The sequence below is a fragment of the Actinia tenebrosa genome, unplaced genomic scaffold (assembly GCF_029948245.1).
Source record: "Actinia tenebrosa isolate PJP-AT-01 unplaced genomic scaffold, QUT_ActTen_1.0 PGA_scaffold8__29_contigs__length_14323225, whole genome shotgun sequence".
Classification (NCBI taxonomy): Eukaryota; Metazoa; Cnidaria; class Anthozoa; order Actiniaria; family Actiniidae; genus Actinia; species Actinia tenebrosa.
In genome coordinates this window covers 3,606,874-3,628,967 of record NW_028292585.1, presented here as the reverse complement: position 1 = coordinate 3,628,967, position 22,094 = coordinate 3,606,874, and the positions used below count along the sequence as shown (strand labels likewise).

Sequence of the window (22,094 nt, the reverse complement as noted above, 5' to 3'; positions counted from 1 at the left end):
TGGGTAAAACCTCCCTGTTTTTACGGACGAAGGAAATCCGGAGAACCCGGAGAAAAACCTTTGTACCGAAGGAGAGAGCAACACAAAAAACTCAACTCAACTCAACTCAACTCATCTAGTTTGGTTGATGGGAAATTCGTACCAGTCATTAACATGTCTTTGATATCTTAGCCTGCGTAGCGATGCTTTGGGTAGTGGGAGGGTTGTACGCAAGCTATGATATATAGTCAATATTGATACGACTTGATTACGAAGCGTTCCCGACCATGATACGACTAAAGTACGATTAGACTACGACGATAAGACACGATCAATTGCAAAACTCAGTAAAGAGAGAAGTGAGATGAAAACGCAGTTGAACAATGCTTTAAGAATAGAATATGACACGAATCGCATCATGACCACGATTTAAATCCTACTCAACCCTATTAGGTCACGATCAAACACGACATATTTACGACAAGGTCACGACTAAAAACCGACTAGGACACGACGAAAACACGGCTACTCGTTTAAGAACTAAACAAATCAGTCGTAAAAAGTAAAGTCAAGATTATCTTTTTGACATGCGTAAGAAAATTATTATTTTAAAATCCTTTATTTTTCATAAGGTATTTTTTATTCATTCAATTTTCCTTTCGCCATATAATAGAGATTAAATTACCAAATAAAATACATTTTATACAATTGAGTTAAATATTAACAGCTCCTAGAGATTCAGTCCACAATTTAAGCGTTGGAATCTTAGACGATGCCACTACCATGGAACGAGAAACCTTGGCTTAACACAGGTTGAAGGTGGATTGAATTTGTTGAAGTCGACTTGTTCATCTATTCCAGAAAAATGCCTGAAAACCCACAAAAACAAGAATCTCATTAAGTAAATAAATAATTAAAGGAGCAAACAAACAAACAAACAAAAACAAAACAAAAACAAACAAACCAAAAAAACAAAAACAAAAACAAAAACGAACGAACAAACAAATGGGAGATAAGCAATTATTGGATGAGGTTGAGCATGATACTTGTAAATTATCAAGACCGAGACTGTGTTATCTGTCGAAGCCGAAGGCTGACGCAGATAACACAGCCAAGGTCTTGATATTTACGATATTATGCGATACCGAATTCAATAATTGCTTTATTATACATTTTGTATACTGGAAAAACATTAACATAAACATTAAATTATAGAGACATGAAATATGAACGCCATGATGTCGCGTGAAAAACGCAATATTTTTAATTCAAAAATATATTAAGAATTCTTCATAAAATATATGAAAATAAGTTAAGGGTTGCTTAAATATTTGTTTTTGTACATAATTCTGGAAATAAATACACATAATGAATAAAAACAAAGCTACCACAGGCTGACCTTGAATGAACTTGACATGATAAATGTATTATCTGTAGGAAAACCTACAGATAATACATTTATCATGTTGAGTTCACACGATATCAGGGATTGGCTGAGGGCTCTCGACCAATCAGAATTGAGATACTTAGTAAAATGTATAATAATAATGAAAAAGATATATACATATAAAAAAAAAAGAAAAGAAAAGAAAGAAACCGAGGAAAAAAGTAAGATACAAAAGAAAGGATTACAAGCCAAATGGGATACAAATATTTTAATGAAATTGGTTTGACGTCATACGCGTCATATTGATAAAAGGACCCTAAGTTAGCCTCGTTCTAGTGCTCGTCATAGTCTTCCACGGATTTCACTTACTGTTCTTTGACGAGAAACCTGGGTCCAAGAGGTAGATATTCTGTCCAGGCCAATGGAAGACATCTGTTCCCTAATGTTGAGACAACAAATTGACCTGAATGAAAAATGGAAAGAAAAAAAATGAAAAAATGAAAAAAAATGAAAAAATGAAAAATGGATGAAAAATGAAAAATCACTTTGTAATAATTGTTAAATTTATGACAGGAACACGGCGACAAGAAAATAAATATATTTTGAAACAAACCTTTGTGCGTGCTTCCGCTATACACATTTAGTTCAGGCGCACTGGACAGACGCACTTCGAACTTTGATGTTGGAATCTTCAGCAAGGGAAAGGTGTCGGTTGAGCGTGTACGAAATATTTGACACGTTCCGTCAGAAAGAATCTTGAACACTTTTTTCTGAGATGAAACGAAAAACTACTCTTAATTGGATGGATGTGGAATGAATGGACGGACGGACGGACGGATGGATGGAGCAAAATGACTACTAGGAGCAGTTGAAATGTTACCATTGCCAACAAGAATCACGTGACCTACCTCTTTGTAGAGTTTGATGAACTGGTACGAAGTCCCATCGTCCAGTTGAACGTTTGCGTAATACCGCTGACCTAATGCATCGTACGAAAAACTGGATCTTTCGACGGATGGTCTGGTGACGTCACCAGCGACATGAGTTATCTAATAATCAATAAATCAACAACACTTATTGAACAACATTTATATCTAAGGATTCAGTTCTAATGGAAACGCCTTGATTGACGTCCACCAAAAGCTTCTTTGTCGCGACAGAAACAATCGCTAGAGCGGCGCGTATGATTGAGAATGGCTGTAAAGGGTGGAAAGTGTAGAGTGATCCTCCGGTTGACGCTACACTGGAGTAAACTTGGGCCTCATTTGCTAGTGCTTAGGGATATTTTTTTAATAAATTTCAATCCATTAAGAAAATGGAGTCACAAAAAATAAAAATAAAAGCTGAAACTTTCACAACTGAAAAAAAAGCTTAAATAATCCTCAAATTGTCAGATATTTTTAATTACGTACATCAACTGTACTGAATTTAACGTATCAATGACAAATGAAAACGGTCCGGATCTTAGATTATTGTCAGGTGAAACGCAAACTCATAATTAGAATATAAATACTTAGTGGTAGTAGTCTACCTGGTTAGGTATCGTATTCAGCGGAAACTGCGGTAGAAATACAAATCAGGGCTATAAAAATCTTTGTCTAATCTGATATTTTTCTTGAACGTTACTGGTGAAGAAAGAAAAAAAATACTCCAGGGAATGTGTACGTGGTACTCATATTAGAGTAACTAGAAGACGAAACTTTTTTTAACCCAATGTCCTGCAATAATCAGTATTTAAAAACTTTTCTAAGAAAATGGGAGCAACGTTAATGGTTTACCTTGACAATATTTCCTTGTAATAATTGGGGAATATCTATGGGGGAAAATGAAAAAGAAATTGTATAAATCTTGATAATTCCAATCGAAAAATGATAGGAAATTTACGGTTACTAAAGATTGCGAAAGGCTGAGTTATAAAAATTTCACAATAATTTGAAGCAAATAATAATAATTGACTATAATCAGGTATAACTTAGGGGCAAAATTTGATAAAAACACTCAACGAGATGAGATACTACTTACCACAGGGAGTAGAATATACAGGGACGACGATGGTGAAAACAGCCAGCGTAATACCAATCCAAAACATGACTTCAAAATTAAGAAATTCCTAAACGAAACGCAAACTCCAAGGAATTGAAAAAATGTCTAGATTTTCCACGAGTATTTCGCTTCCAGGTACGACAAAGGCTCCAGATTGTACCTGATCGTGGTCAAGGATTTATATCAACCACCGAGTGAAGATTCGGAAATTATATTTGATATTTATAGAGAACAAAATTCATAAATCATAGCTTGGATATCGTTCGATTCTTTTGCTAAATCAGGAAGTATATTTAGTAGGAGGGTTGGCTCGTGTTTTAGTGATTTAGAGCAGGATTATCAGTCACTTATGTACGAGTGCTTCCTGATCGTGATGGTGCTGGGGCGGGCCATCGACACCTTGCACTGCGTAGTGTTTACATTAGGAACAAAGACACTTTGTACGGAGTTTTTTTTAACTAAAATCTTGAATTGGAATGGCCATACATTTAAGTCTAATTTCACTTTTATTTGTTTGTTAAGCAAAACGTCTCTTTATTCGCGAGTTTTCTCGTTTTACACCCCTAAATTATTTTTTAATCCGATAATCTGTGAGTTAGTCGTGCCCTAATCTCAGATCGGCCCAAAGGTTGTTTCAGGGTTCAATTCGTGAGTTAGCCATGCCCTGACTTAGATCAGCCCCGAGGTTGTTTCAGGGTTTGATCTGTGAGTTAGCCATGCCCTGACTTAGATCAGCCCAGAGGTTGTTTCAGGGTTCAATCTGTGAGTTAGTCATGCCCTGACTTAGATCAGCCCAGAGGGTTGTTTCAGGGTTTGATCTGTGAGTTAGCCATGCCCTGACTTAGATCAGCCCAGATGTTGTTTCAGGGTTTGATCTGTGAGTTACTTGTACCCTTATTTACATCAGCCCAGAGGTTGTTTCATCATGGTTCAATCTATGAGTTAACGGCTATGCCCCGATCGACTTAGATCAGCCCACGTAGGTTGTTTGACTACTTCGATAAAATTATAAGCGGTTCCATTGAATACATTCAACAAAAGGCTTTGTAAATAATCTACCTACCAAAACTTTCATATTTTCAATTTTTGAAGGTTTGGTTCATAGTAAGTCGCATGAACGTGGTTTTACTATTTCCATTAGCGACAAAGCTGCTATGGATTGTGCATGGTGGCTCCCACAAGTCTGGAAAAAAGTAGATGTAAAAACGTTCAAAATTAATTGTTATCCACGTAAATCACCCATAAAATTTATATTTCAAACAACCCATAGCATTAGCTACAGCAAAAAGTCTATTAGCCAAAGTACTCTAAGCTTTTTACGGTTAAATCCGCACTTAAGAATATTCCAAAAACAGTATAATATGATTTTAAACAATTGTAAAAGTGACAGTAGATATGCCCGTTGACAAAAAGGCCTGATTTTATCCTTTTATGAAATTTCTCATAAATTGTTCTAATTTTAAAGCTCTTAGGTCGAGAGTTTGCAGATGAGATACACTAAGTTGAGTTACTTCAAATTAGTGTTTGGAATATATATTAATCAGTCTTATTGATTTATTTTGAGGTTCCGCCATTTTGTTTGAGAAACTATAGTGATTCGTTCAGAAAAAAATTGTAAATCGATAGATTAAGCGACTATTGATTTTGCCCGGCTCTCGCTTATAACATCATATAAAAAGTAGTGTTTTTACTTTGTTTAGTGAAAAAATATTTATTGAAGGTAAATATGTTTTTTTGTTGTCAGTTTTTTGGTCTTTTACCAGCTCGTCTTCCTTACTTCCTTCCTTTTATTCCTCGTCAGAAAATTTGGCAATAACTAATTCAGAAGTACAGTAAAAAGGGTTTTTGAAAGGAAAGTACTTGTGAATATTGAAAGGTTTTTGGTATACTCGAGAAATAAGAAAAACCCATGCAGAAACACGTACGAATTCGAAGGGGGAAAAACGTGGTGAAAAACAACGAAGTTTAAAGTAGATTTTGTCATTTCCAGTTTGAGGAGAATAACATAACCCAAGATAAATAAACGTTTTTATTATTAGTCTTTAACCAAGAAGAATTAATAATTTTAAGTCGTTTTATAGCGGATACGAGATAAAGAAAGACCAGATGATAAGTCTTAATTGCTCTTTAGGAAATTTGACATTTGTTCAAGCGAATGTCACAAGTGACAAGGACTGAATAAGATCTTAATACTAGGCAATTAGCGCTAAGATATTTAAACTTGAAATATTTACGTCAAGCAGCCGTTTTCGTAATCCAAGGATTGGGCTCCAGTAAGCCATGCATGCCATCAATCTTTAAGTATCATTTCTTTGAATGAAAATGTGCCGGCCAAGCGTTGGTCGGACGTGTTCAGCGTCCGCCATTTTGTTTTCTGTTCGTCCATTGACCATTGTCATTGTTAATGAAGGCAATGTCGTTCTTGTGAATCAATCAATGAATTTCGACAATTACCAGTTTTGTTTGTGTACTTATTTTATATAGGAAAAAGAGCTTTGTTATAACATTCATTAAAACGATATTATTGTGATATTTTAATCTAAAAAAAGCAGAGTTCCGCGGATGTCCGCGTGGTTATATTGAAAATTTATTTTGGTATGAAGATGTGTTATTCTAGAAAGGTTTCCCTCTGTCCTTTCAAATTCTTCAAATTCTCCTTTAGCATAGAAAGAAAATTTGGATATTGAAAGAAAAACCGAAGATGTTGAAACTCAGTATAACTAGGAATCTCATTCATCTGTATCTGAAAAGAAATGACTTGCAGCAAACAAAAGAATACAAAATTCATTGAACGGAAACCATACGAAACTGATGAAAGAAAAGATAAAATTGAAAAGAAAAAAATAAAAGAGTGATGAAGAAACTGACTAACATTTTTATGAAAAATTGTCTTTGTTATCTTAGGTCTATTCAATCGAGGGGATTGTAAAACCATTTACACATCTTCTGTTTGAAAGACTTTTCGTAATGAGTACAATAGCATCTTTAAGGCACAGTGGACAGGTAATCAACGAAAAAATAGTTTTGAGGAAGTATCGAAACACGATATCAGTCCAGGAAATGTTCATTACAAATGTCTCTAAAAGAAACTTTTTCTCGGCTGTCAGACATCAGTTTCCGCAAGACAAACGTCCAAAATGTTGTCCTTTTTTAATGGTTCCTTTATCCTCACTTGTGTATTTATTTGGTTTTTGGCATTTATTAGTTTCATAATTGTCGATTGTCTGCGCATGCGCAAATGTTGACAAAGTCAGCGATGACAACTTAAAACCCCGACTGTCTGGATGTAGTTTGTCATGATCTAAAAAATTACATTCAGTCCAGTCGAATTTGGTTTCTAAAGTCAGTATTATTTAAAAACGAAGGACTTTGATGATTTTTTCATTACTTTAAAATCATTCAAATCATTTGTTTATTCGTTCTAGGTCAAACCACGTACGCCCGTACGTCACGTACAGCTACAAATTTTACAAATTTACGATGAAAATCAAATTCCCATTTGACTCTTTAGAACTAATGACCACGAGTTAGACGCGACGCGAAGTCTAAGAGAAACTAATCTACCATAAAATATCTTAATTAAAACTAAACCGTTTATTCGAATGCGATAATTTGTTTCGTAAATCAGTGCAGAGGTTATTTCAGGGTAAAATGTAAAGTTATCATTACTCAGTCTCACGAAATATTATCCTGTGGGTCTTCATAGCACGTGTAAAAATTAAATTGATCCTTAGCATTAAGTACCCTTGATGCCACTAATCCGACGCCACGACGCTAAAGTTATAGACTTGATTTGTCCATAGTTAATAGACTATTAACTATGATTTGTCTAAACCAAAGGACGCCCAAGAATATTTTCGCATGTGTCAAAATCATGTTCAAAATTGGCAGATTTTCCGATTTATAGTCGAAATTCAAACTTTCAACCTTTTCTTTTCTTTAGACAAAAAAGTATTCCAATTTAGAGGGAGTCCGGCTTGGTGATGCTAAATCGGTAAAACAAACTCGTTTCATATGCTGATGACATTACATAATAATCGTAACTCAATACACCCCTATTACAAACAGTCACTACATTGCTTGTAACGCTACACCATTGAGAGTAATCGCTAACGAAGCGACGCCGGCGCTGCTTGGCACGGATAGTACAGCGATAAATACTCAGAGCGTACGTACAGCTGATTCAAACCAGAAAGACCGTTGGTGGACGTGGTAAATCTATTCATATCGTACGCTGATTCAAACCAGAAAGACCGTTGGTTGGAACGAACGTTTATTTTTAAAGATAAGTGATCACTATTTAGTATCCATTTAGAAACAAACATATATCAATTCAATCAGAATAATTGAAACAATCACACATACATCTAAAACCCAATCCGTCTGTCCTGGCGCCCTTGGTTATGCTACACCCAAGACAAAAAAACACGCCTTCTTTCCTGGGGTGATTAACCTCAAAACTTAGGACCCCTATTTTCGAGCCCAGTAGAGCGAGACCTTCAACTTTGGCCAAGTCTCCTTCTACTCCATTTAAAACTACTTTTGATCAACCCTCTCCTACTCTATCCTTCAGCACTGTCAAACACTTCCACCAAGTACAGAAATTAGTTATCAAGATGCTCATAAATACAAAGATGTAGTCTTAAAGCCTCCACGACGTTCAGAGCGACTAAAAGCAATTGCAAAGTCCTTGCCCAAGTGGGGAAAAATTCAAACCTAGCTGTAACTGAGATAATAATAAAGTTGTAATTTCGTGACTGAAATATGCAAAATAAAAAAACTTGAGTAAAAAACACTTGTGGTCAATATTTACATCAAAATCCTTGAGTATAACTAAAATACCGTCAAATATTTCTCAAAAATAAGATATTGAAATAGATATAATATAATCAAATTTCTCATCATGCGTGACGCGAATAAGGCGAATCCAACACGCAATCACGCAATCACAAGATCAAGCGAAAACTAGTAAAACACTTTGAAATTTCTCACTGTATTCGAAAATCAGTTTTCTGTGATAGCCGGGTAGTCATTACGATATATCGGGAATTCCTATTTTCCCCATACTGTTAACTGACTCACTTGCGTGAGCAAACACGTTTGTCAAGTTTATCACGTACTTACCAAAAATTTATGTTTATTAAGCACCAATCTCCTCTTCACCTTCAAGATTTTCATGTTCGAATCTCCAACTGAAGAGATCAAAGGTAAGTCTAGTGATAACTAATTTGTAGAACCAGAAAATATTAGACATTTCTAATGTGGGATGTTCATTTAGATGATAAGTTATGAACATTGCCTTAAGCACATTGATAGGTCGTAACGTATAAACAAATAAAACTTACTTAAGGTGGCTCCACTGGGTTTTATCCGCGCGATACCATGCAACTTCAAATCGCAAATACGCAGACGCAAACAATCCAATACTAAATTTTTTTTCTAGAGGTTTCAAAGGAAGGATGAAATTTTCGAATGAGCATGTCTTTACTGAAATCGGAACCTATTTTCTCTATTTTTTGACCTAGGTTTTTAAATTGCTTTTGAGATATTGGAGGATAAGTAATTTGTTCAAGGTTCAGAAAATTTGAAGAAAATCTGTGAGAGCATTTTCGAGAAATTTCATATTGAAGTTTTAAAGTATAAAAAATTTGCAAAAACAAAACATGTTAGTAATGTGGAAAAGTAGTTTTCTCAGTTTTGAGTTCCTAATCTTATCTAAAGAAGTTGGTAAATTACTTTGGAATATTGGGTAAAAATTGTACCGAAATCGTGCCATTTGCAAATCTACTCGATGAATTTTTTAAAAATTTAGTCAACATTGACTGCAATATATAGGCAACAAGATGTCAAAATTTCATTTTCATTCAACATTTTAAAGCTTTCAAATTTTAATCCGCATCGAGAACAGTATGGGACGGCGATTCTCTTTAGCCCTTGTTTATTTGATTTTTCATCGCTGTTGTCCTCTTTTATCACATTCGCGTGAATTCCAGTTTGATGTATGAGCCGGTTAATGCATTGCTTTCCGAAAATGTTTCGTGTTAAGTCTTTAGTCACGCAATCGCCAAACAATGATTTCTGCATATTTAATGAGTCAAAATAAAAGCTCTCGCAAAAAGCGCACAATTATTTCCCCAAAATAAAAAATACATTTTTCAAAAGAGCAGAATTGGAAAGATGGCACACGGGGAAACTCGCAGTTTTCGAGATGCACTGACGAGCATTGTAACTCAGTGCCTTTTGCTTTTCATTCTGTTAAATAATTCAGAGTTGTTCGATTTTTATAAAACTAGTCTTAATGAGCAAATAAAATTTTTAGTTTTCATTCTTATTTAGTAGACAGAGTTGGTTATCTTTTGTGTTACTTATATATTTTTTAGAATTTTTACCTGTTTTCTTCTCAGTTTTTTCTTCTTTTCCTTCTTCTATTTGTTTCTATAGAAAACATTTTTTGTGTTTGTCCCATATCAATATTTTATGAAAGATACTATGATATTACAGTCATCATAATTTAATAATGATTCAGATAATGATTCAGATAATGATGATGATGATTATAATTATGACATACTGAAGCCTACATCATCATCATCACCATCCACCATTATTGTCATTACCATCAACATCATCATCATCCACCATCATTGTCATCATCATCAACATCATCACCATCCACCATCATCATCACCATAATCATACCATCAACATCATCATCATCATAATCATCGCCATCATTACCATTTTCATCATCATCCATCATCATCATCACCATCATCATCACCATCCATCATCATCATTACCATCTTCATCACCATCCATCATCACCTCCACGATCACTGTCACCACCATCGCCATCACCATTATTCTCATCATCATCACCATCATAGATGATACAATTCAAGTAATTTTAATTTGATGAATATATCAAATATTAAAAACTAAATCTTAAACGACAAAATAAAATGATTATCTAGAACCAACATTTATACCTTCCTATTAAGTAATACACCTTCATTTAGGATTACGATAATTACAAAGGTCTCTCTCTTTTTTCAAGGATTTTCTACAGGTTTCCCTTCATCCATTTTTAATTCTTTTCTGATTATCATTCTTACAGTGCAATTACTATAACTGGGGCCACTTACACAGTGAGAACCAATTAAATTGTAGAATAAATATAATACATTCCAGCTTTGGGTAGTGGAGCCAATCAGAAAGCAGCAGAAATCAATAGCCTCTCAAAATATCATGAGAAAATGACAATGGCTATCTAGTTGGATTGATTACCCTTCTTGTGCAGTCTAGGTTTTTGGTTGGCTCCTCTACCCAAAGCATTATTTTAATTCTCTTGTCTAACTGGTCTAAGGGACGAACCATTAGATTTCTGAAGGGGGGAAGGGGGTGGTGGGAGGGCAATTTATTTTGTGCAGGATTTTTTCTTATGCCTCATGGCTGTGCAGGAATGTTTTTTGGACATGATTTGGAATTTTTTTCTGGAACTTTTCTTATGCACGGTTTTTTTTTTCACTCTTTAAAGCTGTGCTCGAATTTTTTTGGGGTTTTTGCCCAACCCCCCCTCAAAAATTTAATGGTCCTTCCCTAAGTGGCCCCGGTTACAGTAGTTGCACTGTCATCTACGCAGTAACATAAAACAATAACAAAAACTTGTAATTAATTCACATTTTATCCACCCTAGAAATCAAGATGGTATTGTGTAAAGACAAAGGCTCACCTTATAAAAGAGACAGCCCATATTCTTGGTTGATATGTTTCGTGGTCTTTTACAATAATTTGATCTTATTTGGCTTGCTGCTAAGCTTTGGTGTTCTTTTGCCTGTAATAAGTGAACAGTTTAAGAGAAGCAGAGGTGAAACTGGTAAGTAAAGAAAGCTACTCTCAAGGACCAGAAAACCCTGAAAAGTGGCGAGTCTACAAGGGAAGGCTAATTTATATAATGAGTGGCATGAAGATGTTAACAGGGCCCCTAAATGTTAAATAATTTTGAAATTCAACATCTTCTTTTACCCCCCCCCCCCCCCTCCCCATCACCTTAAATGAACCTTCTTTAAGATTGGAAAATATAAGGAACTAGTACCAGATTGTAGGCATGACGGCAGTGGGGGCCCACTTGTATTTTTTCCCTAGATTTTAGTTCGAAAACAGAGAGAGGGATAGGGGAAGGAAGGTTGATGAACAGAGGGAGCGAGGATTAGGGGACACATGAAGGGGGCCAGAGGAAGGGAAGGCGAGGGACAGGGGGAGGGAGGATAAGCAGGCATGTGCAGGAAGATAGAGAGAAAGGGTGGGAGGGACAGAAGAAGGGAGGCGAGGGACAGGGGGAGGATTAGCAGGTAAATGGAGAGGGGCAGAGAGGGAGGGATTGACAGAGGATGGGAGGGTTTGCTTGCACGTGGGGAGGAAGGGAGTGGGTGAATGAATGAATGAATGAATAAATTGATAAAGCTAACCTACTTACCCTGACTGAGTTTCTATTGCCTTACTCAGCTTGGATTGGCTCCTTGGCCATTGGTTTTTCCTTTCTCCTGGGTCCAGTAGCCATAAAGGTCATCTCGTGGTTCGGAGAACGTCCAGTAGGGATGTTTGGCGGGATATGTTCAGCTATAGCCATCGTCATAAGCTCCTTTGCATCAGATTTTTGGATTCTTTACATATCCTATGGCGTTTCGTTTGGCATTTTTGGATGCTGTCTTATCAACTCACAAACTCTTTCCATTAAAAAATATTTCCAAAAGAAAACTCCAATGGCGCTAGGTGTTATGACTTCTGGTGCAAGTATAGGTTGTCTTACCATCGGTCCAATACTGCAAGTTCTTGTCGATAGTCTTGGCTGGCGAGGTGCCCTCCGTGTAATGGCAGGGGCTATGCTTTTAGCTGGTTTACTGTGTATTTTCTTTAACCCAAACGTAGAAGATAATATTAAAGAACAAAGTACTAACGTGAAGGAACAAGAGAGTGATGAATCGCATGTGAGAATGTGCTGTTCATTGTGGAGAAACTCAAAGTATACTGTTGGGACGATATCAATTTTTCTTACCTTCTTTGGTCTTTATGTTCCAATAATTCACCTGGTTAGTATTCTAGCAACTTTTATTCAGCTTTTAGTGAATAACGGGGGAAAATAAAGTGTTCGTGGTGTAGTTATTTATGTTTGTGGTGTAGTGTTCCATGGAGGTTACTACTTCATGTAAGACCTCATGAAGTGGCACTAATAACTCTTGTTTTATGGCACTAATACCTCTTGTGTTGTGGTGTGTGTGCTGGTGTCTGTCTCCTTGTGGCTCCGTTGGCGTTTTCATAGCTATCGTTACTGCTTGGCTTACTTGAGGTGATTGGCTTACTTCAGGTGCTTGCACTTACTTGACGTGCTTGGCTTGCTTCAGGTGCTTCGCTTACTTGACGTGCTTCACTTACTTCAGGTGCTTGACTTACTTTAGGTGCTTGGCTTACTTCAGGTGATTGGCTTGCTTTTGGTGCTTGGCTTACTTCAGGTGCTTGGCTTACTTGAGGAGCTTGGCTTGCTTGAGGTGCTTCACTTACTTCAGGTGCTTGGCTTACTTGAGGTGCTTGGCTTACTTCAGGTGCTTGACTTGCTTCAGGTGCTTGGCTTACTTGACGTGCTTCACTTACTTCAGGTGCTTGACTTACTTTAGGTGCTTGGCTTACTTCAGGTGATTGGCTTGCTTTTGGTGCTTGGCTTACTTCAGGTGCTTGGCTTACTTGAGGAGCTTGGCTTGCTTGAGGTGCTTCACTTACTTCAGGTGCTTGGCTTACTTGAGGTGCTTGGCTTACTTGAGGTGCTTGCCTTGCTTGAGGTGCTTGACTTACTTCAGGTGCTTCACTTACTGCAGGTGCTTGGCTTACTTTAGGTGCTTGGCTTGTTTGAGGTGCTTGACTTACTTGACATGCTTGGCTTACTTGAGGTGCTTGGCTTACTTTAGGTGCTTGGCTTACTTCAGGGGATTGGCTTACTTGAGGTGTTTCACTTACTTGAGGTGATTGGCTTACTTGAGGTGTTTCACTTACTTGAGGTGCTTCACTTACTTGAGGTGCTTGGCTTGCTTCAAGTGCTTCACTTACTTCAGGTGATTGGCTTACTTGAGGTGCTTCACTTACTTGACGTGCTTCACTTACTTCAGGTGCTTGCACTTACTTCAGGTGCTTGACTTACTTGAGGTGCTTCACTTACTTCAGGTGATTGGCTTACTTTAGGTGCTTGGCTTACTTCAGGTGATTGGCTTTCTTTAGGTGCTTGGCTTACTTCAGGTGCTTGGCTTACTTCAGGTGCTTCACTTACTTCAGGTACTTGGCTTACTTGAGGTGCTTCACTTACTTGAGGTGATTGGCTTACTTCAAGTGCTTGACTTACTTCAGGTGCTTGGCTTACTTCAGGTGCTTGGCTTACTTGACCCGCTTCACTTACTTGACGTGCTTGGCTTACTTGAGGTGCTTGGCTTACTTCAGGTGCTTGACTTGCTTGAGGTGCTTCACTTACTTCAGGTGCTTCACTTACTTCAGGTGCTTGGCTTACTTTAGGTGCTTGGCTTGTTTGAGGTGCTTGACTTACTTGAAATGCTTGGCTTACTTGAGGTGCTTGGCTTACTTGACGTGCTTCACTTACTTCAGGTGCTTCACTTACTTCAGGTGCTTCACTTACTTCAGGTGATTGGCTTACTTGAGGTGCTTGGCTTGCTTCAAGTGCTTGACTTACTTCAGGTGATTGGCTTACTTTATTTTAATCACAATATATACCGCACTCTTTGGAAAAGAGATATGTCAACAAATTCAAAGGATAAACATGTATAATACAAAATTAAGTTAATTTTGATTTTTGATCGAAAACTTTGGCGCTACTATATGTCATGTTGGACTTGAAACCTTCGAATTTTGATTTTAAAATGCAATATGTATTTTTTATGCGTCAAATCAAGTTTTTGTATTTTTTTCAAGTATCATACGACGCCATAGTTATTTTCTTTTTGTCTTATCTTGGTTTTTGCAATTATATTGATACGATCAGCGCAGCGCTTGACATTTCGAGGAATATGATTGGTTCTGCGGTATATACTATCTAAAAATAGGGCACTCCCGAAAACACATCAAACGCCATCCTAAAGCTCCGCTTTACATTGGCGATTTTTTGCGGAGATTTTTGCGGAGATTTTTGTGGCAATTTTTGGAAATATGAAATCTTTTTTCTTATCCTTCAAAAGTGGCATCCGTCTAGGAAAACCTTGGTATCCTGAAAAAAACTTTACAAGTAAATTCTTTACCATTATTTATTATGAACAAAATCCCAAAAACAAATCGCAGCAAAAACCGCTGCAAAAATCGCTAGTGTAAACGGGGCTTAACACAAGGCTAGATGGACAGTTCTAGTTAAGAACTTATGATTTCACCATAAAGAAGAAAAGTAATTTTCATGCACGTATATTGCGATCATAATGTACCAGATCAAATTGAGAACATAAACATAGTTTTCATGTATTTATTTCAGTATACGTTAAAACAAACATGAACTACAAAATAGAGAATATTATATTTAAAGCCCCGTTTACACTGGCGATTTTTGTGGCAATTTTCGGTAATATGAAATATTTTGTCTCATCCTTCAAAAGAGACATTCCTCTACAAAAACCATGGTATCCTGAAAAAAACTTTACAAGTAAATTCGTCATTATTATATTCCATTAATTATTATGGACAAAATCGCAAAAAAATCGCAGCAAAAATCGCTAGTGTAAACGGGGCTTAAGAGAAAGATGTGGATATTCCATAGACCTATTATATATCATAGTGGTTTTCATAATCCTTGCATGAAATAATGTGAGCTAATTAAAGTGTAATAGTGGGATAAACACAATAGAAGACAAAAGAATTAGAGTGTAATAGTACTAGACATGCTAAAATGTATTTCACGGGTTTATGAAAACCACTCTAAAATTAAATATCATAAAACAAGTATTTGTTTCACTTATAATTCGAGTCTACTTGTACATTTCCAACGGAAAAATACACCTAGTTTTTAGTTACAAGCAAAATCATAAAGATGAACTCAGATGATTATTTTGCTTCTTTTTTGCTTTTTTCCCCTTAATGAGATTATTTGCGATTTTTTTTATTTTCGACAATTAATTGTTTAATTGTGCCTCTTTTATCGTAATTAAATATCTTGATAAAAGTTTATTATCGTGAAAATCTATATTGACATGTAATTTTTTAATGGGCAGCAAAAAAAGGCTAGGCTAAAAATATCTAAACGTTTTTGCACAGGCGCGTTAGTTTCTGTATCGTAATAACCATGTTAATAATTTTTACACTAGTGAATATGATATGATAAATCCGGCCCCCTCATTGGTCACAATTTACGTCTTATCCTGCTATATTCACCTGTAATCGCGCACGCGCACGTCGATGTGTGCCGCTTGCAGAGATAAATAAAATTTGAGAAGACAAAAAGAATCTTAACTTAAAATCAAGTTCACTTGTGTTAAAAAAATAGAAATATTCACCTCGCCACACTAAGACTCGCGTCTTGGTAAATATTCCCCGATATTCACTTATTATCACCATTAATATACAATTAGGGTCGACATCAGTGAAGTGAAAAGATATCACTTCCAATGTTGTCATTTTATCGACCCTAAACGTGTAATTAACAAGTTATATAATGCTAAGAGCCTGGTATCCTTTTATTGACTAGTTTTCTATATCATATAGGTCACTCGCTTGCAGACTCGATATGGAAACTTCGAAATACGAACGATATCAAGCTCTTAATATTTGATAATCTCTACACATTATTAGGTCATTATTACAAAAATCTGGGTTTATACTATTTTCGGCCTCTTGCTTTGGCTATCATTACCTTTTGTTTTTCTTCTAGCTGTACCAATTTGCCTTGTATTTGTAAATACTTTTTAAGTCGTACCGGGAGCTTTCTGATTTCGCAAACACTTGACTTTACGACATGATTATAAACTGTGGTCACATTATTCACGGACAACGGCACATTTAGAGAAACAAGGATGTTAACTGTGCTGGAAAGTAAGCACGTTTCATAGGTCGACCATGCAGAAGAAGTTAGATCGCAATTCTGCTGCAAAAGAAATTCTACACTCCTAATAGATAACTATGAGCTAACATATTTTTTTCTTTATAGTCAACAGTACTATTTGACATGGAGGGACATGTCTACCCAGATAGGCATATTAAACAAGTTTTCGTCCAAGAAATTGTGGACTGTTCCATCTAAAGAACAGTATTTACCCCCCTATTTCAAAAGGCTCTGTGACGAATATGTGAAATTGAGTAATCCTCGACGAGTATTCCCAGTTGAGGTGAGTTATTATAATGAAAAACATAAAATAAAAAAGACATATATTACTGAACCATTATAATTCATCAACGAATTGTTGGATCAACTGGTGTATCAAGATAGATAACAGAGAAAGTGTTCATTTATTTCATGGTTGATCTAAATGAGACTTCTATTTATGGTTATGCTAAAATTCACTAATAAGAGAAAAAGAGTAAAACTGAAAATAGGATGTTCAGTACGTAGTATTGCTTAATACTTCCACTGTGTATGACAACCAATTAATTATATACATTTTAAATAATTCTTATAATTGCCAGTTTTTTGTTAACAATGAAATTAAGTACCAAATTTAAATTTAGAGCAACTTTTAATTATTTATATCAAAATTATGAAAAAGAAAGTGATATTTTACTTCGTTATCAAAGTTCTTTCAAACCGGAAGAGAAAAAAGCAACTCATAAAAATGATTGCAGCTGCACTTTAAAATGGGTGTCGAAATATGTCTCTACCTTAAAATTCTTACTTTGATTTTTCACATCTGCAGTGCATTGGTTTACAAGAGAGAAGTATCCCACCAACATGGATAATAGGATCAAACATCCATGTTTCGGTGGAAAATGGAATGGCTAGGAGGCTTGATGAAAGTGCATCCCCATTCGCAGTATTGGGTGATGAAATTGACCCCCTGCCTTTTCTCCAAATAACAGGTTTGTTTTTTATAAAGAGAAATATTAAAATACATTAGAAAGTGTAGGTTAAGTACATGACACCTCTTTTTGTATTGTGATCAATATATTGTAGGATATATTTGTTCTCCTTTATTTATTATCAAACCTGTGGTTTTGGATGTTACAACATTCATCACATGACAATTTTTTTAGTACAATCTGATCTGATCATTTGTCAGACACTTTATATTGCAATGAAACAGTACATATCAGACCCTTAAAGTAAAGATTATTCCATTAAGGTTTCAGCTGAATTAAATTTTGGAAGATTTATATTACATGCTAGTCCCCTTTAAGGACATATAATATAATGGATTTTTATTGACAAATTATGGAAAATTGGAAACCGTCAGTCACCAAAATTAACCTTGCAAACAATGAAATCTACCTAAAACACAAGTAATAACAATCTAAATAATTAATTATTAATTCAATAGTACAATAATAGTACATATAGAGTACTCTCTTATGTTGTGAGATTTAAATTACATACGCATATGTACAGTAATAATTAATCTATGTTTTCAGGGGACGATGGTTTGTTAGATGAAGGTGAGGCTATAAAAGAGATATTAGAGATGGAGGCGAGTTTAATGGGCAAGAATTTCCCACCCGCCCTTCTGATCCTTGGAGGGATGGGTGTGGGAATCCATTATGAGCAACTTAGAAAGATGTATGATGGTGTGCCATTGGTAATGGCATATGGCCTTCCCGTCTCAGGGAAGTCCTTTGCAGTTGAGGTTGCCATGTCCATCATCGGAGAGTCTAAAAGGACTGGAGGTAATTAATGAAATCAATTGTTTCAAAATTTGAAGTAAACTTATGGTATAAAACATAATGGACAATACTCTTTCGGTATTTATTTTTCTATGTGAAGTGAATGGTTTAATTTGTATTTCCAGTATTTAATATTGTAAGACCAATATTATGATTGGGCCTCGATCACAGTTAAAAATTCAAATGGGGGATAATGATAGGATATGCAAATAAAAGTCATGTAAGTAATGTATAGCTAATCAAATCTTAGGAATTACACTTCTACGTACATTTTGCAATTGGGTCGTGATGTATTTGGGTGGTTACTCCTGGTTATGTCCTCTCTCTCTGGCTTCACGCTATAGCTTATGGCAGTAACAATTTGTTTTTCACCTCTCTAAGCTTGTTCATTCTTTTCTTTTAGAATGCACACAGGCAGGCATCTTAAAAAAAGCTGGCAGTAGAACACTCCCTTTTTGGTGGGACGATGTCTCCGATTTTGGAATCTTAGAGGCATTAACAGTGCAGACCTTCAATCAGGTAAGTAATATAATATGAGATTTACTAACTGAGAAGTATTTGTGGTACTATAACATTATAGAAACCATGTCTAAAAATATCACTTACATTATCAGACTGGGTGTTTAGAAAGCTCTATATTGTGCACCTTTTTTTTCTTTTATTCCAATTATTCAAATCTGTTTTAACAGTCATTTTAAGAAATCTTTTCATAGAGTTTTGATCGATTGACCACATGAAACACAACTTTACATTAAATAGGGGGCCATATGGTAGGGGGTTATGGTTATATGGTTGGGGGTTATGCATGCATGATGATGATCATGGTTACCAATTGATTCAAAGTACAGTACTAAACATATCATTTAAAACATTAAAAACATATCAAACTAGTTAATGGAAGTATATATTTTGGTTAGGCTTCAACAAACTGAAATTTTACATACAATATTGTTCAAAGAAAGTCAAAGGCATTCGAATTATTTTACCCATTAACATGAATATAGAGTGTGCTGGCCAATTTGAGATTTGCTATACTAATGAAAATATAGCTAATATTTTAATATCACAATATCAATAGGCTCAAAGAAATACAGCAAATGCAATACAAGAGGGATCAAGAACGATACCTCTAATGACGATGAATCCGCAATGTCTCAGAAGAAAAAAAATGGACCAAGAGAAAATCGCCAGGTATTGTCCACTAAAATCTGACTTACAATTGTTTCAATATAATAGATATTGAAGTATTGTCCTAGAAAATGTAAAAAAATTTAAATTGAAAGTTAACTTGTTAGAAAAGCTGTCAAAATTATTGTTAAAAATAAGCTAGATGAAAAAAATTATGGACAGGACAACTATGTAACTTAATTGGTGAATTTCTATTGTGCAGCACATGAGCCTCAGAGTGCAAAATCAAACATATATCCAAAGACATATCCAAAGTTTTTGCTATATCAATATTATTACCTAACTGTTACCAGTGCACTGCGGCGGGCTAAGGATCAGACCTGTGAAAAAGAATGTCACAGATATATATATACTTAGTTATTGCAGCATCAATTTGAAAAAATGTTAACATAGAAAAAGTCTACAGAGTATGAAGTGCAAATTAAAGTATAAAAACACTGTTTCATAATGAAATTACAGTAAATTAACTGCATTTGCGGAATTTACAGATTTTTATGTGTCAGCTAGATTATTATAAAATGCTAATTTTGAATCTGCAATCTTTTAACAATTTGCCTTTTTGTTTGTGTTTGCTTAGGGTTTTTTTGAGAATTGCTGTAATACCGTTCTCTCCAATAAGTGCAGAACAAGTCTTGAAACTTGCCTCGAATTAAAATCAAAGATACGTCCATTATTGGAGAGAGCGGTGTTAAGTGTGGGGATTCTGTTAGAGCTACAGACAGAATTTGAAGAAATGAGGGGAGATGAAATATTTAAAGAAATCTGTTCCCTTCTAAGTAGAACAAGCCTGGATATGCACAGCCAACTTAATTATGCGCTCATCTTATTTTCGACAGGAAAGGTACTTCAATTCTGACTATATATTAAAATTGAATTTGAAAGAGATACTGCAGTCTATAATAATAATTATGTTATAATTTTTAAAAATAAGTTAAACACAGCAACCCAGCATTGTCATTAATTGGAAGTCATTGGTTGATCTCATCTGTGCTAATTTGTGGGTTTCTTCAACCTTTTGTGGGTTTTTCAGCTTGTTTTCCAGGGTGTTCAGCTTCCAAGATTCAATATGGAAATCGAGTGGAAACTTTTTAAGAGCTACTGCCACTCCCTTTCTCATGTGTTGAAAAATCCAATGTGAATTATTACTTCTCTGTAATTTAACTTATTTTCCCTATTTAATGTAATCCTCATATTCATTATACCTTAAATATGTTTGTCCCTCATTTATTTAGTCTCACTTGCCATGCATCACACCTCATTTCTTCTCCATGCTCCAACACTAACTGATTTATCCATTTTTAACTTATTCTATTTCCATACACAGATCTTGGAGAAACTTTCACTGTTTTTTCATTTGAGCAAGTAAAGAAGTATTTTGTGGAATGTGTTATTCCAACTCATTTTGAGCTTTTGGATAGTCCTGGCAGTGCATTAGATATCAAGGCTGATGAGATGATGGGTGCCATCAATGCAATTGTTGAAGAATGTTCTTCTCAACCAGAAAAGGTAATTTCCTGATAACCAGGGAGGTTGGAGGTAGATGGAATTGTAGCCTCCCCCAGGCTAATGGAATTGAATAGAATGAATTTATTGTTAATAAGAGGACAGACGCAGAAAAACTGAAGTCAATTTGTTAATTTGCATTTCGTAATGTAACCAATTCAACCTAACTCTAAATTATTCGATACCCAATTTAAAATCATTTCATGATTGTAAATAGTGAATTTATGTCAATTTCTATTAATTTTCTTTTTATTTTGTTTTTTTTTTTTGTTTGTTTTCGAATTCAGACAAGGGGATTCTTCATAAGGAAAACTGTCTTGACCAAATGTATGTGTGGGGATAGCTTTGGTTTTCATACGAAGGATGCACTTGAATTTGCTGGAATTACCTCTGTCACTGAGCATCAATTAAAGCATTACATAAGAAATGCTAAGATTGGTTGCTGTGGGAGGCTTACCTTCCAAGGAAGGGGACAGATCTCTGGATGTATTCATATTCAAAGAAAAGTACTTTCCAAGGAATTGCTTGCCAAGCTAGATAATGGTAAGAAATATAATTATTCAGTTACTAAGTTGGCAAAGTTGTTGAAATATCACAGTTATGTAATAATAAGAGTATAAGTAATAGAGTAAAAAAGATATCAAAAAATAATTTTGTGACATCACTTCGGTTCTATTGCAGCAATTTAAATTCTAGAAATAGCTAGTAGACCTGTACCTGCACTAGACCTTATTTCCAATGTTCATAAACTCATATGTAACCCATTTATAATATTTGAACATGTGTTTTATCTAAGATCAGGATGTAAATGAAGGAGGGAAGTTAGGTTTATTTTTAATTAACTATTTATATTATTAGAGAGTAACGAAAGCAACAGGAATTAATGAAGAGATCTATTTTCTTACAGCATTCACAAGCACTAAAGATAATCGAGGTAGAGTGCCAACAAAACCAATTGCAAGTGCAACCCATATGTTGCAAACAAAAAGTCGCACTGTGGGTAGGTTGATATACATTGGGAATTATAAAAATAGAAATTTTCATATTCTTTGTGCTTTCTATAAGCAACTGTATAGTCTTGCATAGGTAACAGGTTACAGGGGGTATTACTAGGGTTATTATATATGGATACCCTCTCTTTTGAGAATAC

At 35.4% G+C, this 22,094-nt stretch overlaps 2 protein-coding genes, 1 long non-coding RNA gene and 1 pseudogene across 5 annotated transcripts; 2 read left to right on the top strand and 2 right to left on the bottom strand.

Moving 5' to 3' along the window:
- Positions 1–596: 596 nt before the first annotated feature.
- Positions 597–9,839, bottom strand: LOC116303322 (uncharacterized). Its single transcript, XM_031712884.2, has 8 exons — positions 9,799–9,839; positions 8,534–8,601; positions 3,389–4,592; positions 3,145–3,179; positions 2,275–2,415; positions 1,980–2,136; positions 1,736–1,829; positions 597–848 (listed from the first exon to the last, which is right to left on the bottom strand). The coding sequence occupies exons 3-8, from the start codon at positions 3,453–3,455 to the stop codon at positions 758–760; spliced, it is 585 nt and encodes a 194-aa protein (XP_031568744.1). The 5' UTR covers positions 3,456–4,592; positions 8,534–8,601; positions 9,799–9,839; the 3' UTR covers positions 597–757.
- Positions 8,477–12,552, top strand: LOC148904991 (monocarboxylate transporter 9-like). Its single transcript, XM_089040694.1, has 3 exons — positions 8,477–8,616; positions 11,106–11,285; positions 11,915–12,552. Exons 1-3 carry the CDS (start codon positions 8,586–8,588, stop codon positions 12,550–12,552), a joined length of 849 nt encoding a protein of 282 aa, XP_088896820.1. The 5' UTR covers positions 8,477–8,585.
- Positions 12,553–14,123: 1,571 nt separating this feature from the next.
- LOC148904990 (uncharacterized) lies at positions 14,124–20,900 on the top strand (annotated as a pseudogene). Its single transcript, XR_016121811.1, has 8 exons — positions 14,124–14,143; positions 16,590–16,767; positions 17,293–17,455; positions 18,005–18,256; positions 18,657–18,772; positions 19,332–19,444; positions 20,019–20,282; positions 20,766–20,900. The product of XR_016121811.1 is annotated as an uncharacterized LOC148904990 (transcript).
- On the bottom strand, positions 17,544–21,548 carry LOC148904989 (uncharacterized). Of its 2 annotated transcripts, XR_016121822.1 has the most exons (5): positions 21,402–21,548; positions 20,644–21,004; positions 19,721–19,761; positions 18,523–19,505; positions 17,544–17,864 (listed from the first exon to the last, which is right to left on the bottom strand). It is a non-coding gene; the product is annotated as an uncharacterized LOC148904989 (long non-coding RNA). The 2 variants fall into 2 exon arrangements; XR_016121821.1 differs by lacking the exons at positions 17,544–17,864; positions 18,523–19,505 and having other exon boundaries at positions 19,614–19,761.
- Positions 21,549–22,094: the final 546 nt, after the last annotated feature.